The sequence below is a fragment of the Dermacentor andersoni genome, chromosome 5, assembly GCF_023375885.2.
Source record: "Dermacentor andersoni chromosome 5, qqDerAnde1_hic_scaffold, whole genome shotgun sequence".
Taxonomy (NCBI): domain Eukaryota; kingdom Metazoa; phylum Arthropoda; class Arachnida; order Ixodida; family Ixodidae; genus Dermacentor; species Dermacentor andersoni.
Window position 1 is genome coordinate 165,362,106 of NC_092818.1, and position 13,838 is coordinate 165,375,943.

General features: G+C 43.8%; 1 protein-coding gene across 3 annotated transcripts in view; it reads left to right on the forward strand.

Moving 5' to 3' along the window:
- The first annotated feature begins 172 nt into the window (after positions 1-172).
- Positions 173-13,838, forward strand: part of Rbbp5 (retinoblastoma binding protein 5) — a 50,317-nt gene continuing 36,651 nt past the window's right edge. Inside the window, exons 1-8 of one of the 3 annotated variants that reach the window (XM_055071265.2) lie at positions 173-610; positions 916-941; positions 2,145-2,317; positions 4,011-4,151; positions 4,917-5,004; positions 5,097-5,168; positions 7,825-7,934; positions 8,043-8,162. In XM_055071265.2, the coding sequence (XP_054927240.2) occupies positions 592-610; positions 916-941; positions 2,145-2,317; positions 4,011-4,151; positions 4,917-5,004; positions 5,097-5,168; positions 7,825-7,934; positions 8,043-8,162 (749 nt within the window). In that variant the 5' untranslated portion in view covers positions 173-591. The remainder of the gene's footprint in view (positions 611-915; positions 942-2,144; positions 2,318-4,010; positions 4,152-4,916; positions 5,005-5,096; positions 5,169-7,824; positions 7,935-8,042; positions 8,163-13,838) is intronic. The other 2 variants (XM_055071264.2, XM_050179153.3) reach the window with 2 other exon arrangements.

Genomic DNA, 13,838 nt, shown 5'->3' on the forward strand with positions numbered 1-13,838 from the left:
TGCAAAGTGTTATACTAAACCAAGTCGACACCAAAATGTGATCGTTCTGCAAAATTTAAGCAAGAACAGTGCAGCGGTGAGCGCAAAACCTTTTTTCGAACACGCGCAGCGAAATATTCAGGACCCTGTATAAGCCGCCATAAGTTTATGAGTTGGGGATTTGAACTCGAAATTAGAGACAGCTTCTTTCATCGAGGCAACAATCTTAAAAGTAGTGTGTCCTATACTCAAAAGCCATGCTTTTGTGTGAATCATAGTGTCATGGATGTCATGCATTACGTCGATCATGGGTGCCATAGAGTGCCATGCTATGATCCATAGAGTTTCCTACAAAATTCTTGTAGGAAACTCTATGCTATGATCACTTCTTTTCCTTCTTTCTTTTTTGAGGAAAACTGGTTATCGCACAAGACTGACGCCGTCGAGTCAAGCCATGTCAAGTCGGTAAAATGGCATTGGTGTGAACCGAGTTTTTGAGACATTGGTGGAACCTCTATGTGTTTATGCAGAGGACTTTGCGCTATGCTACGTAGATCTTCATCTGAAGGCTTATAATGTGAATATACGTCATAAAGCCGTTGCCAAGGCAAAATGAACCTTGAGTTATTAGGTAAGTACTGCAGGGAAACTTTCGGGCCGTGACTTCTGGCTGCTTCTGGTCGCTTGTCCATGATGTTAGTTAACGCGTCAGACTAACCATTTGTGTTATCGCAGTCATTGCTATATTATGTTTCATTGTGCAGCCTTAAGTATAAGCTTATAAATATCTGGATTGTTACAGGTAGAGATATCGATTTTATAGCCTGTGCAATTGCGCTTGGGTGGACGTAACCCGGAGTAACTTCATCTCCAAACTTCATCATTGTACTTGTGTGTAAGGGGCTTACCTTTTATTTTCTCTCTTTCACTTTCCAGAATCTTTCGGCCAGAACTACCCCGAGGTATGTTGGCATCTTTCTACCTGAGATAACGTTCCTTGCTTAAATAACTGTCTGGCGTTTTAATAGGCGAGATAACAGTGAAATATTCAGTGTTATCTCGTAGACTGTTTTGATTTGAGATCTACTGTTTCCAGATGTTGCTATGTTATTACCGAAACACTGCTTCTTTTACGATTGTTGTGGCCTATCTGCTGCCAAGCATGATATAGCGCTATCTTGTATAACGTAAATATGCTCACAGAACGCCCTAGCCATTCATACTGCTGCACTCGTCTTGCCAAGCAAAAGTAGTTGCAGTGCTGGGTCATTGGCTGTGTTATGTAAACAGTAACTTGCTGATATGGTTTCTATGGACATTCAGCTGTAGTCGTCGTGCAGCACTAATATTGATTTGATGGTTAGACACAAGGTTTGTCTATTTATTCGGTGAGTGTACAGCAAGTGACACTGTTAGTGTCAGAATTTTCGCAATTGAAAAGTGTGCATCGTAACCTGTCAGCAACATCTGAAATGCAAGAGAGAGAAACCCTGTCATATTATCGATTGACTTCGACGTTATCAGAAGTCATATTAAAGGCCAATGCAACATTGTTTTGGTGGCATTCCTGAAATGAAACTCAATTGCCTTTTTCAACAGGCATTAGAAATTCATGATTAAGAATAAAAAATGCAATGGACTCAGGATAGTGAAACTTGCTTTCATGCCGGCAAATCATTTATCCTGTTCATGTGCCTCATAAGTTGTTTTGTTGGCAGTCGTTTCTCTCGTGTATTGTTGCAGAACTAAGTTGCATGTCACATAAACATCCTAAGTGAGCCGAAATGTTTTCTGGTATAGGGGCATTTTGCATAGAGTAATGTTTGCTCATCTCGGCCTAAAATTATTGCTGAACATATTGCCGATTATTATGCATTCACCTCTATACTGTACAGTTTATTACTTTATGGGGCAAGAGCAACATTCTGGCTCAGGTCATATGGGAAGTGTTCTAAGAATGTACATGAAATTTTTTTTACTAAATACAGTTACTTTCGTCAGGAATTCTGATACTTTGTGTAACCTTGGCATGTACAGGTGTGTTGAACCAGCACCTGAAAGGCTTGGTTTCAGTAGCTACCAGGATTTTTCCTTTGACTCAGTGTTTGGCATCTGAAGCAGTTAATTTACTTAGTAGAAACTTACTACTATTTATTCCCTCGCAGGAATTTGATGGTGCACTGGACTGCATCAGCTTAGCAGTCACATGCGCTTTCAACAAACGTGGGACTCTCTTGGCTGTTGGTTGCAACGATGGCCGCCTCGTTATCTGGGACTTCCTAACACGTGGTATTGCCAAAATAGTCAGCGCCCATGTGCATCCAGTATGCTCCTTATGGTAAGTGAAAAGTTTTGTTTTGTACGGTGTAATTAGATTCCACAAGTAACATACAGTTGCAAAAGAAACAATGTTGATTGAACAAATGGTTAGTATATGTCTATTTTCCATTGTATGATTTCACTACACTGTGTAGCAGAATGAATTTGAGCTACAGAAAGACTACTAACTTATTGCCATGCCCTACAAGTGAATTAGACAGATGATAGCCTGGCTGTGCACTTAGACTCACCTAGCCCTTTAAGAACATATGAGAATTGATAGTGGCTTTGTCTCCTGGCAAACGGCTATGAATGCCTTTGTGTGGTGACATCTCTGCCATGGATGAATGTTCATATAGACCTTGCATCAGAACTTTCAACGAAGGGCCTTATGCAAGATGTAATTAATAAACCTTTCTCTTGATTTTACTTGCCATGGTGGCTCAGTGGGTATGACATTTTATTGGTGAGCGTGAGGTTGAAGGTTCAACTTTCGTCCGTGACGACCGCATTACAAAAGGGGCAAAATGCAGAAACACTCGTGTACTTAGATTTCGGTGCACATTAAAGAAACACAGATGGTCAAGATGATCTAGATCGCTCCACTATGGTGTCTATAATAGTCCCACTGTTGGCTTTGGAGCACAAGACGCCGTAAAACAGTCTTATGTTTAGATTTTTTACACAGCTCTCAATTTGATTAACACTGGCCTGCCATAAAATGGTGTTGAAGGTGGAGCTGTTGGAAACCTGTCCTGGCTTTTCAGAAATTGTTTGATATCATGCTTTCTGTGGTACTAAACAAAATGGGTGCAGAGGAATCAAAAATACATAGCCACGAACAGCAAAAGATAGAGGGATTGATGAAATGATTACATTTTGTAAGAGTTGGCATCGGGCATGTCAAAAGGAAGAGCTGGCCCATGCTGTCATCCGACTCATCCATGCCAAGGACATTGTTGAAGGGAGGAACATGTTCACATCGAGAATGAGGAGTACTGCGTTTGTTTACAATATTTTCATGAGGGGTAGAGAACGTTACATCTCAACAGTCTAGCATGGCTGAATTGAAGCGCACCTGAGGAGCCGAAAAAGTCTGCCTAAATTCCCTCTGTCCTCTCTAGGCCAGGGAAATCTGCTGTCACACCTTTTTCCAGTCAGAGCGTCCAAGGTCTCCAAAGAATCCGTGTTGAGGGCAAGGGTGCACACAATCACTCCGGCACTTTTGTTCACTGAACACATAGAAAGGGGGTAGTTTCGTAGACAGGTATTGTCATAATTGACTCAAACTGGTGCGTCTTGGTTCCTGGGATGACCCAGCACTTAGCTGGAACATCTGTCAAACAACCTTGGTGGCTAACAGTGGCCATGAGGAATCAGCATGAAACACCCTATTTCAAGAGTTTCTTACTCCCATCATCTAGGATGGCGACAGGGAACCATCCATCAACACTCCATCTGCCAAGAGTGTCTCACCTTGTTGCCACCACAGGTCTGTCCAAGGGGACACATTGTTAGCTTCATGAAGTGATTCTTCGCAGAAGGGCAGGATAGGCTAGGAGGTCACTACCCTGCTGGCCCATCATAACAATTTGCCCACAGAGTGTGTTTTGTTAACATAACACAAGGAACTAGAGGTGTCTGGAAGAGGCCTCTGTGCTGAAGTGTCCTTGAAGGAGGCTGACGTTAATTACTATGATTTGTATTTACAGCTTCAGTCGAAATGGCCACAAACTTCTCAGTGCATCGACGGACAACAGTGTGTGCATATGGGATGTGTTGAGTGGTGAATGTGAACAAAAGTATAGGTTCCCGTCGCCAATATTAAAGGTTCAATTTCATCCAAGAAATGAGTGAGTGTGTTTGCTTTCATCTTTCGTGGTTATCTCTCCTTACAGTCATGTTATGTCAGCCATGACAATTGTTAACAGCTTTTCATTCACAAATGCTCCAACAGATTGTGAGAAGCCTCTAAAATAAGAGAATGATTGATGCCCAAGGTGATGTAGCAAGAAATATCATATGATGTTCGCAATACTAGAAGTTTATCATTATAGAGACCTTTCATGTGCTAAACAAACATGCCTGGGCTTCATCTATATTACGATTTTCCTCTGTCTAAAACAGCCAACAAACATTCTTTCAGGTGTGCATGGGTTGGTAGAACATTTATAATGCATCTTCTTTGGATATGAAACCTCTCACCATATGTACTTGCTAGCACATGATGTTACAGGACGTCACTGGCATGTGTATCAAGTAACTGCTGCTACTTAGCTGACAAAAGGTTTGGAGGTACATATGCTTAAATAAGGCAAAATTATATTATAAAGATGCCGATTCTAGTGTGAGCTTTGTGAATTTACCTCACAGATTGCCATATTGCCTGAGCTTTTCAAATGATTGTTACAATTAACTGGTCACCAATGCTCTTGCAATGGCTTTAGGTACATTGACACCCTCTTTACACATAATGTCATTTTTTCCCCCCTGTTTTAAGGTTGCTAGATGATTCCTTAAAACATGATTATATGACAGTCAGTGCTTGTTGCTCAGTCATGGTGGCCAAAGGTGATTCCTGTTTTTTTTTCTTCTTTCTTTCTTTCTTTTTTTTGCAGTAAAGCATTTCTTGTGTGCCCAATCAAGCACGCAGCTGTGCTGGTCAACATGGATGGAGCACATTCCACTATTCCCCTGGACGATGAGGTAGTTTGGTGTTGCAAACAAATTTTTATCTCCAGTTTTGCTTATCTTACAATGTTTTCTTATTGTTCTATCTTGCCTCTGGTAATTTTCAGTCAGATTTGAACATTGTTGCTTCATTTGATAGAAGAGGAGGCCATATCTACACAGGAAATGCAAAGGGAAAGGTATGGTGGAGTACTTTTATAGTGTTTAATGTTTGCTGATTAAAGAAACAAGAATATACAATGCAAAGCTTGTTTGTTTATAATTTTTTCTGTAAATTAAACTGTTGTTGCCATTTATAGATTTTTTTTTAGAGACTGGTGGTGTGCTTCAGCATGTCTTTTTTTACTTTCTACTCATTTTGGCCCATGTCCAGTGAAATCTAATTTCGCCACTGATACCTTTGCATCACAGATTACATTTTTCTGCAAGGTTAGTAGCGTGTGTTTTATCTGGAGACAGCATTGGAAATAAAACACTTATATATTATGTTGTCACATAGTGGTGACAATGCACACACATGAATCCCTAAAGAGACACTAAAAAGTAACACAAAATCAGTTCGAGCTAGCCAAGTTTTCCTTCAACAGTTTAGCTCTGTTTCCTATGTGGGAAAGGTTGATTGCTTGTGGAAATAGGAAGTACGAATTTTCATTTTTGAATTGAGCACCAAACCTGTGGTGCCAATGATGCCTCAGATATTGCGATGTTGCTAATTTCACTGTAGTTTTTCATTTTAAGCTGCTTTTATGCAGAATGAATTACCGAAAGCTTCTAGGCTGCGTTCGCTTTTGAATTTACTGTAGTCAATATTTAATAATAATCTGCCTTGAAGAGATGGTGCAGGATATTGCTATGTCAGAGGTAGCTGGTGTAGAAATTTCAAAGTGGCATCGCCACCATTTATTTATTTGTGTCACGGTTTGTCACCTGTTCACCGTCGGCGTGAAGTCATCGACGGGGTATACAAGCCGGTTAGTCGTTCTGTACTCAAGCGAACACAGCAAAGGAGTCAGAGTCGGGAGAACGAGAGAAAAAAAAATATTTAGGTATAGACTGACAATGACACACAATTTAAACGAAACACAAGAACACTAGCACACATGCACTTAATCTAGATCAGTGATGAATACAAAAGAAATACAGTGAACAGTTAAGAGTAAATATAGAAATTAACACTGCACAAAACACACTTAATGGTGGTCACCTAAACACAGTTCAAAAGAAAACAAATGATGGCATACGCATGGCCGGTTGGCAGCAGTTAGTCCATAAAGCATGGAATCGACGGCAGAGCTTTCCCGAAGAACGCTGGCAAGCCAATCTCATTGCGGTGGATGCGATTGCTGGGCTGGGTTTCCTGGGAGTCTAGGTCTGATGTCTTCGCTCGAGCAGGTTGAGTTAACTTGAGGAGAACTACCGTGAGATTCGTTGCAGATGTTGGTTTGTTGTTTCTTACGTCAACTAATAACCCGCAGGTCAGACGCGGCTAGGTGGCCCAGGCGATACTGGACGGCACTAGCACCTTGATGCTTCTCAGCAGATTGGAGGCTCAGCTTCTAGACTGCTTAGCTTGGTCTAAAACCTGCATTTAAATAACTTCGCCTTTTCCTAGTTCCCTGTGTTGGGGAATGGCAGATATTGGTGACGATCCAATCAAGTTCACCCAATTGTATCCCGCCTCCTCCCAAGGTCTTGGCCGCACCCCTTTTAATTAGGGGTAGAGGTGAAAAAATGGGTATTTCCCCCCCCCCCCCCCCCCCGTCTCCCCGCTGTTAGAGGTCGCACACTTGTATTGCACCACACATGCACACCCTTGAGTCCATGGCGGGCCTCTATTGTTCGTTCACAAACACAGGAGAAATGACGGCAGCCGGCCATATGGTGCTGTCAGCACACATACGCTGTCAGCAATTCGTGGACCCAGAATTACACGGAGACACCGCATATTGCAGAGTATTTGCACCCCTGCCTTCTTAGTAAGCTTCTCAATGCACGCACGGGGCAGAGAATACACAGAGAAAAAGCCGTCAAGGCATTATGGTTGTGTTGACAACAACAACAAAAAAAAAGTCTGCCTTCGATTTCTTTTGGCCTCTTGCCCGAGTGGCCGGCAATAACCGTCCTGCTCGCCGGTTCCTATTCCTACAACCTTTTGGCACCTGTTGATCGGTGCTTCGCCAAATTGAATAATGCCGCACAGTAACAATTAATTAATTTATTTATTTATCTATTTATTTATTTTTCATTTCTCACTTACCAAGCCTCTACTCATGGTAGGATTGAGCTACTAGTTTTTTATTGCAGGGATCAGAGTTACCAATTTGGCTCAATGTCATATTTCTTTTATAGTGTCCCTTCAAAGGTACAAGTAGCTATTTGTTGACATTGTTCTTAGAAAACAGGAAGAAAAAAAGGAAGTCTGCTTGGACCTGCAAGCAACAAATGTGGCTGGTGGTCATCAAATGCTGCAAACTGAAGCTGGCTAGTTGTCATCCAAGAAAGCTACGGACATTACAGTAAACTAACAATTTGCTACCTTGAGTTTAGCAAGGTCATCAAACGGGTGTGTTGGTGACTCAGCTTGAAGAAAGTGTGAGGAGAGGCCAACACTTAAAGGGACGTCATGCTGTGTATGATCTTTGTTTCCTTTTTAATGTTTCCATCCAGTTACTATCTTTTCCCAAGATTCTGCGATGAGTATGTTTTGTGCTGCAATGAAAACACAGCATGCCTCTTTTAGAGAGAAGCAAACAAAATGAGGGAAACAGCACACACTCCACACTGTTTGAAAATAAGGTCCTTGTCGAATTTCCGCAATTTACTTGCCTATTACAGATACTGGTGGTGTCAGTCCCGGATCTTGATGTCAAGGCATCATTTCGAGTCACCACTGGAACATCTAACACTACGGCGATCAAGTCAATCGAATTTGCTAGACGGGGCGAGTAAGTTGCTCTGTTCTGTTGTTTTACGAACTTTCTTCAGCCACATCTGTTTTCACTTTAACTGCTGGTCATGCATAATGTAAAGAGAAATAATCTGATTCTGCACAGCTGCTTCTTGGTTAACACTGCTGACCGGATAATCCGAGTCTACAGTGCAAGTGAAGTGATGTCTTTTGGCCGAGATGGGGAGCCAGATCCAATGCAGAAGTTGCAAGACTTGGTGAACAAGTAAGTAAAGCTACATTGAAGGACAGCTGTGAGTTAGTGCATTGAAGTATTTTGCTTGTCTGTAGTTATGTTAGTCATTTATGTATGCCTTGGTATAGACCATCATATACAGTAAAACCTCGTTAGTTTAAAGTCATCGGGATTGCAAAAAATCTTTGAATTAAGCGAGTTTTCGAATTAACCGAACACAAAAAGTGCAACGCAGGCAAAACATTTAGCTGCAGGAATGCGCTACCTTTACTTGGCGATCTTTGGATCACTTAAAGTAATCAGAGATGCTGGTTTGCTGCATCCTGTAGTTCGAGGCTCCAAGGGTCATGTTTTCTAGTTGGCCAACTACGTGCAGCATTTGAGAGTTTATACCGTGGCACTCAACAAAATTGCAGATAACATTCAGCAATCTGATAACTTCCCCGAGAGTAGGTGCTCGGGAGGGCTTGTTAGCGTCGTCGTTGCTGTCATCGCACATGGTCGCATCAGCGGTAGCTTCACTCTCCAAGTCTGAGTAGCACGTTTGTTGATCATTTTCAAAGTTCAGATACTCAGCGAAGCAGACTGCACTGGATTCGCTATCCTCTGTGCAAAGTGCATTGATGCGGTCGCAATACTCGGCTCCTTCTTCATTAAGTGCACATGAATAGTCAGAATCAGCATCGACGGTGCTTTCCTTCGAGAAGCCAGCATGTTCAAAACACCGCATCATCAAAGTGGGTTCCACTTGCTTCCATGCATACACAATAAGACCTATGGCCCCAAGGAGGTCGATGGAGTACTCCTTGCCATTGTCATAGCAAAGGAGCATGCGCTTGAGCAGGTGGTGGCGGTAAATCTTCCTCGTGTGGTGATTGATGCCTTGGTTCATTGGCTGCGAGATCAACTTGGTGTTCGGAGGATGAAATACCATCCTGATAGCTTTCAGGTGTGGGATGTCGCCATGCGCCAGGCAATTATCAACAACGAAGAGTGCATTTCAGCCTGTGGCCGTGAACTTGCGATCAAGCTGCCGAACGTAACCTTCAAATATTGCGCCTGTGACCCAGTCTTTCTTGTGTCGGTAGATAAGCTCATCCCTTGGCGGCAGCCGTGCATTTTTAAAGCGGCGAGGTTTCCCACTCTTTCCAACTCTGAGTAGCGGCAGCTTGTGTTTACTGCACATGTTCGCGCCAAACAGAACAGTAATTCTTTCCTTGCCCTGCTTTCGACCCTTGACCATGGTGTCCTTCGCTGTGAACATTTTTGTGGGAAGCATCTTGTAAAAAAGGGCTGCCTCGTCAACGTTGTGCACATCATCTGCACCGTACTCGCTATGCAATGGAGCCAACGTGTGTTTCTTTCAGTTGTCGACAACGCTCTCGTTTGCGCTGCAGCTCTCGCCACAGACGGCTACGAAGGTCAAATTGTTGTGCTCCTTAAAATGGCTGAACCATCCATTGATACACCTGAACTCTTCGCGCCCAAGTTGTAGAGCCAAGTCGTTGGTGTTCTCCAGCAGTATCGTTCCAATGATGGGAAGGTGGGCTGCATTTGCTTTCTGCAGCCGGCGATATAAAGCTGATTCCACATCATGGTACGTGGGAGCCCGTACTCGCGACCGCTTCGAAGAATATGTCTTGCTGTAGGCCTCCAGTACCTTCAACTTGTTCTTCAATATTGTGGACAACGACGAGAGGGGCACGATGTGCCTTTCAGCCAACTTGGTCTTGGAACACGTGTTCTTACCCGCTTCTTGGATCAAGCAGAACTTCTGCTGCAGCGTTAAAGTCTTATCTATACTTTGGCATCTTCGCTCCCTGGCACTTCTGCACAGTTAAGAAAAAAAAAAGAACATCACGCTACATGTAGCTGCAACACCCCTAACCACTGCACACAAAGAAACGGCACAGACCGGCGTTGCGTGCCCATGTCGCCGCAGGCGTGGAGAGAGAATGGGCGAACGGCAGCCAGTGGTAGCGGCACGGAACACGTGCTGATGCTGCGACCGCTGCGACTGCGAGGAGCATGCGGAGTGGGGACGAGAGCATGGGACAAAAACTAGTATGCCCACTGTGTTGCAGTGAAGCACGTCTTCTCCTCTGCAGGCGCGCGTTCCGGCAGTGCGTGGGGCGTACCGTGGACTGATTTTTGTGCTAGCAGTACTACGGGTTGGGCACTGCGTCTATAAATAATCGCAATTGCTATGTGGCGTCGCCTCGTGGCTCCGAACGGGCATTGTTTCGTCGGGTTTGCGGTGAAATGGGGACCGCGAATTGCCGCATAGCACCCCAAATCTTCGAATTAACTGGATTGGCCTCGGCCGCCGGTTTAAATTATCCAGTCAAATTTACATGGGAAGATACGGGACCGCAGAAAACCTTCGAATTATCCAGGATTTCGAATTAACCGAGTTCGAATCAACGAGGTTTTACATATAGAGTTGAACTTTGCAATAATGAAATCGGTGGGGAATTTGAAAAAAATTCCCTTTCACAAGAATTTCGTTGTTGCAAAATGAGACAGCAAAGATAGGTAATCAGTTGCAGAACGACACTTTACTGTGAGAATTCCGTTAGTCTACTTTGGAAAGCTTTGCTCGTGGATATAGAACCGCACTGCCAACAGTATAAAGCGTGCCACATGCATCAATCAGCATTGGCAGCACTGCTGTGGAGCAGTATGCTTGGTCAATTGCTTTCGGACATACGAACACTTTTGCCAGGTTTTGCACAACTTGGCACTGGATGCAGAGCAACAGCACTCCACGTATGCCGCAGCATTTCTCTAACGCACGCTGTCACCTGTAGGGGCTGACGTGTCTAGTGCCATGCACAAAAGTGATGGTATCTCGTATACCCGAAGGCAATTGATCAAGAATATCGTCCCTTTTGCAAATCTACGTCTGGCACGAATCTGCACGTGATGCCTGTCGGGTGGCACCAAAACCAGCATTCTTGAAGCAAAGGATGTGTATTCCCAGACGATTGCTTAATCACAGCCCAACGCTTGGCATTCCATGCTGCGACCGCCATCTCAAGCGCCATAAACAATTTCACATCAGTGGGACAGATTTCCTTGCTCTTGCTGCATTTTTCTCACCGAGGCACACATTACACACTGCACTAGGTATGCAAAGACCGTTGTCACATGTTGGTAGCAACATGGCGTCCATGACGTGTTTCCATCACACACAATTGCTTTTGGCGCTTGGTTGCTTTTGTAAACAAAAATGGCGGTGCCCACGCAAATATAATGTGGTGGTATTTTACACAATTTTAGCGCAAAGCAATCACATTTGAGCACATTTTGTAGCTTGTAGCCTTACACGAGTAGGTAATATGCGGGGTTACGTTCGGGCAAATTTTGTTGATTTGGGACTGTGGTACACCGACATTTTGTTGTCGAGAAGTATGAATGCATTGAATCTTATGGCCGTTTGCCAAGGGTACGAAAATATTTTGTTGTCGCGGGTTACGACTGTATCCATTGTCATTATGTAAACTGTATACATTGCCTCTATTTCCTTAAGAATTGTGTATACACATCTGTCTACACGTATTCGTCGTAAATTTATGTATGTGCCACTCTTCATTTACATGTCACTGTGCAAGTTGTCTTTATGTTTTCTTTCGTGTGCCCCAACCATGCATGTACTGGCTTTTAAAGGGAGGCTTTATATGGCTAGGCGAAATGAAAATCCCTCTGTCCATGTCTGTGTACAGAAACCTATTATCATCAGCAATGGCTCAAGTGGTGGCGGCGTCTTCCACAGCCAGCTCGTTGGTGCCCCTTGGCACAACCGCACGAATGTGCTCGTGCCACTGCTCCCGCGTTCATCGTCGCCTTCCACAGCTGGCTTCATTTCCGCTCGTCATTCCAGTGTAGAATTTCACTTCTCTTCTGTCGTCGTAATGGGGAGGCCGATTTTACGGGGTATGAGCCATTCATTGTCTTACGTGACGGACAGATGAAATTTTTAAGCAATTTAATTTTGAAGAATTGCAACTGTCAATGGCAGGTGGATACTGCTAACCTAGCCGCCGAGTAAACTCAAGACATCGAATGCAAGTGACAGTGGCGGACTGCGGGCATACCGTCACTGACATCGTTCTCTCCGTCGCAGTCAAACTTGTGTGTAACCTTATTAAGAGACACAGATGTAATCAATAATTGAGAAAGCCTTTAATGCACCGTCGGGATTAACCCAGTTATACACAACGGGGCTGCACATTTCAGCTTCGCTGGTTAACCATCTGTACGGATTGCTTAGGTTGGGATTTTCTTTTCTAATAAGGAAGTCACAGTTTCGCCCAAAAGGTGAAGCATCGATTGCAGTAGCAAATTATTAGACAGCTGTATGAAGTAAGAATAGTAGTTTTATTGGCCATATTAACTAGCAAACATTCGCTTACTAACAAAATTAACAAGTATGCTGTCACGCCCGCAAACAAACATGGACACATCTCACTTGATGCCCACAGAAACTCGCTGTCAGAAATGCTGGCGTGAGGAAGCGTGGCAGCAGCAGCAAGTGAATTGACCTCCTTGCGGCCTCTCGCTTCAACGTAAACTAAGTGGCGAGAGCACAGCACACGCTAAGCTATCAGCACTTGGTGCACTCTGGCCCCATCGCAGATCGCTTTCAAAATGGGGCCCCCGCTCGGCTGCAGCCTCTGCTGGAGTAGACCCCCCCCCCCCCATGCCTTGTGCGCGATGGAAGACGGCGTACTTTCTCCTCACCTTCCTATTTTGTGTGCACGAGATCAAGCCACCATCGTCAGCTGACCCTTGAATACTTTCATTCGCTCATATAGCAACGGCACACAGCCACAATATAATCGCCCTTGGACTTTATACGGAATATTATAGTGATGGCGGAAGTGCTGCTTAAGTGTCCATGTAGTTGCTGTCACAATAAAAAAAAAGAAAAACAATGGAAAAAAAAAGTGAGAACACATTTGTGCACAAAGTATTACAGTACTCTCAGATATAAAACTCGTAAGTATGGGCCTAGCTTATTGCACTGGGAATGAGCAGCCGTGCTTTTTCCCCCAAACACGGAAGAAGCTTCTGGCACAAATCTTAAATTGTTATCAAATGCACTTTGAATGTGCATAAGATACACAGTGTACTAGATGACGAGATTCATGGTTTGAGACCACTGTTATGACTGGTGCACGAACACATCACGTGGTATTTTTTAACTCCTTCCGTACTGCGTCCATTGGGCATCGTTAGCCCGCTAACGATGGTTTGAAATGCCACTTTTGCGAGCTTCCGCGCCGCCCATGGACACACTGCGCTATCGAACATGAAGGAAGAGAACTATATTTTTGTTTTCTAAGCAGTTCGCTTTTTCCCTCTGGCGATGATTTTTGAATGTGCTCCCAAGTTTTTGCACTGGTCAAAGTATAAAGCAAAAATGGCCGCCCACTATCGATGGTTTAAAACGAAGCTTTCCAGACCTTCCGCATCATTCAGGGACACTCTACTATACTTTGTTTTCTAAGCAGTTTGGTTTTCCCCGCCAGGCGTTAGTTCTTAAATGCACTCCGAAGTTTCATGATTGTCAAAGTAGAAAGCAAGAATGGCCACCTTTGGGAGCTGTGTGTGCACTTCGAAAGATAGCAGATCTCACAATTCCGCTGTGTCTGCAATTGCTTTTATACATGTATATGAATCAAGAAGCAGCGAGTCTGAGAA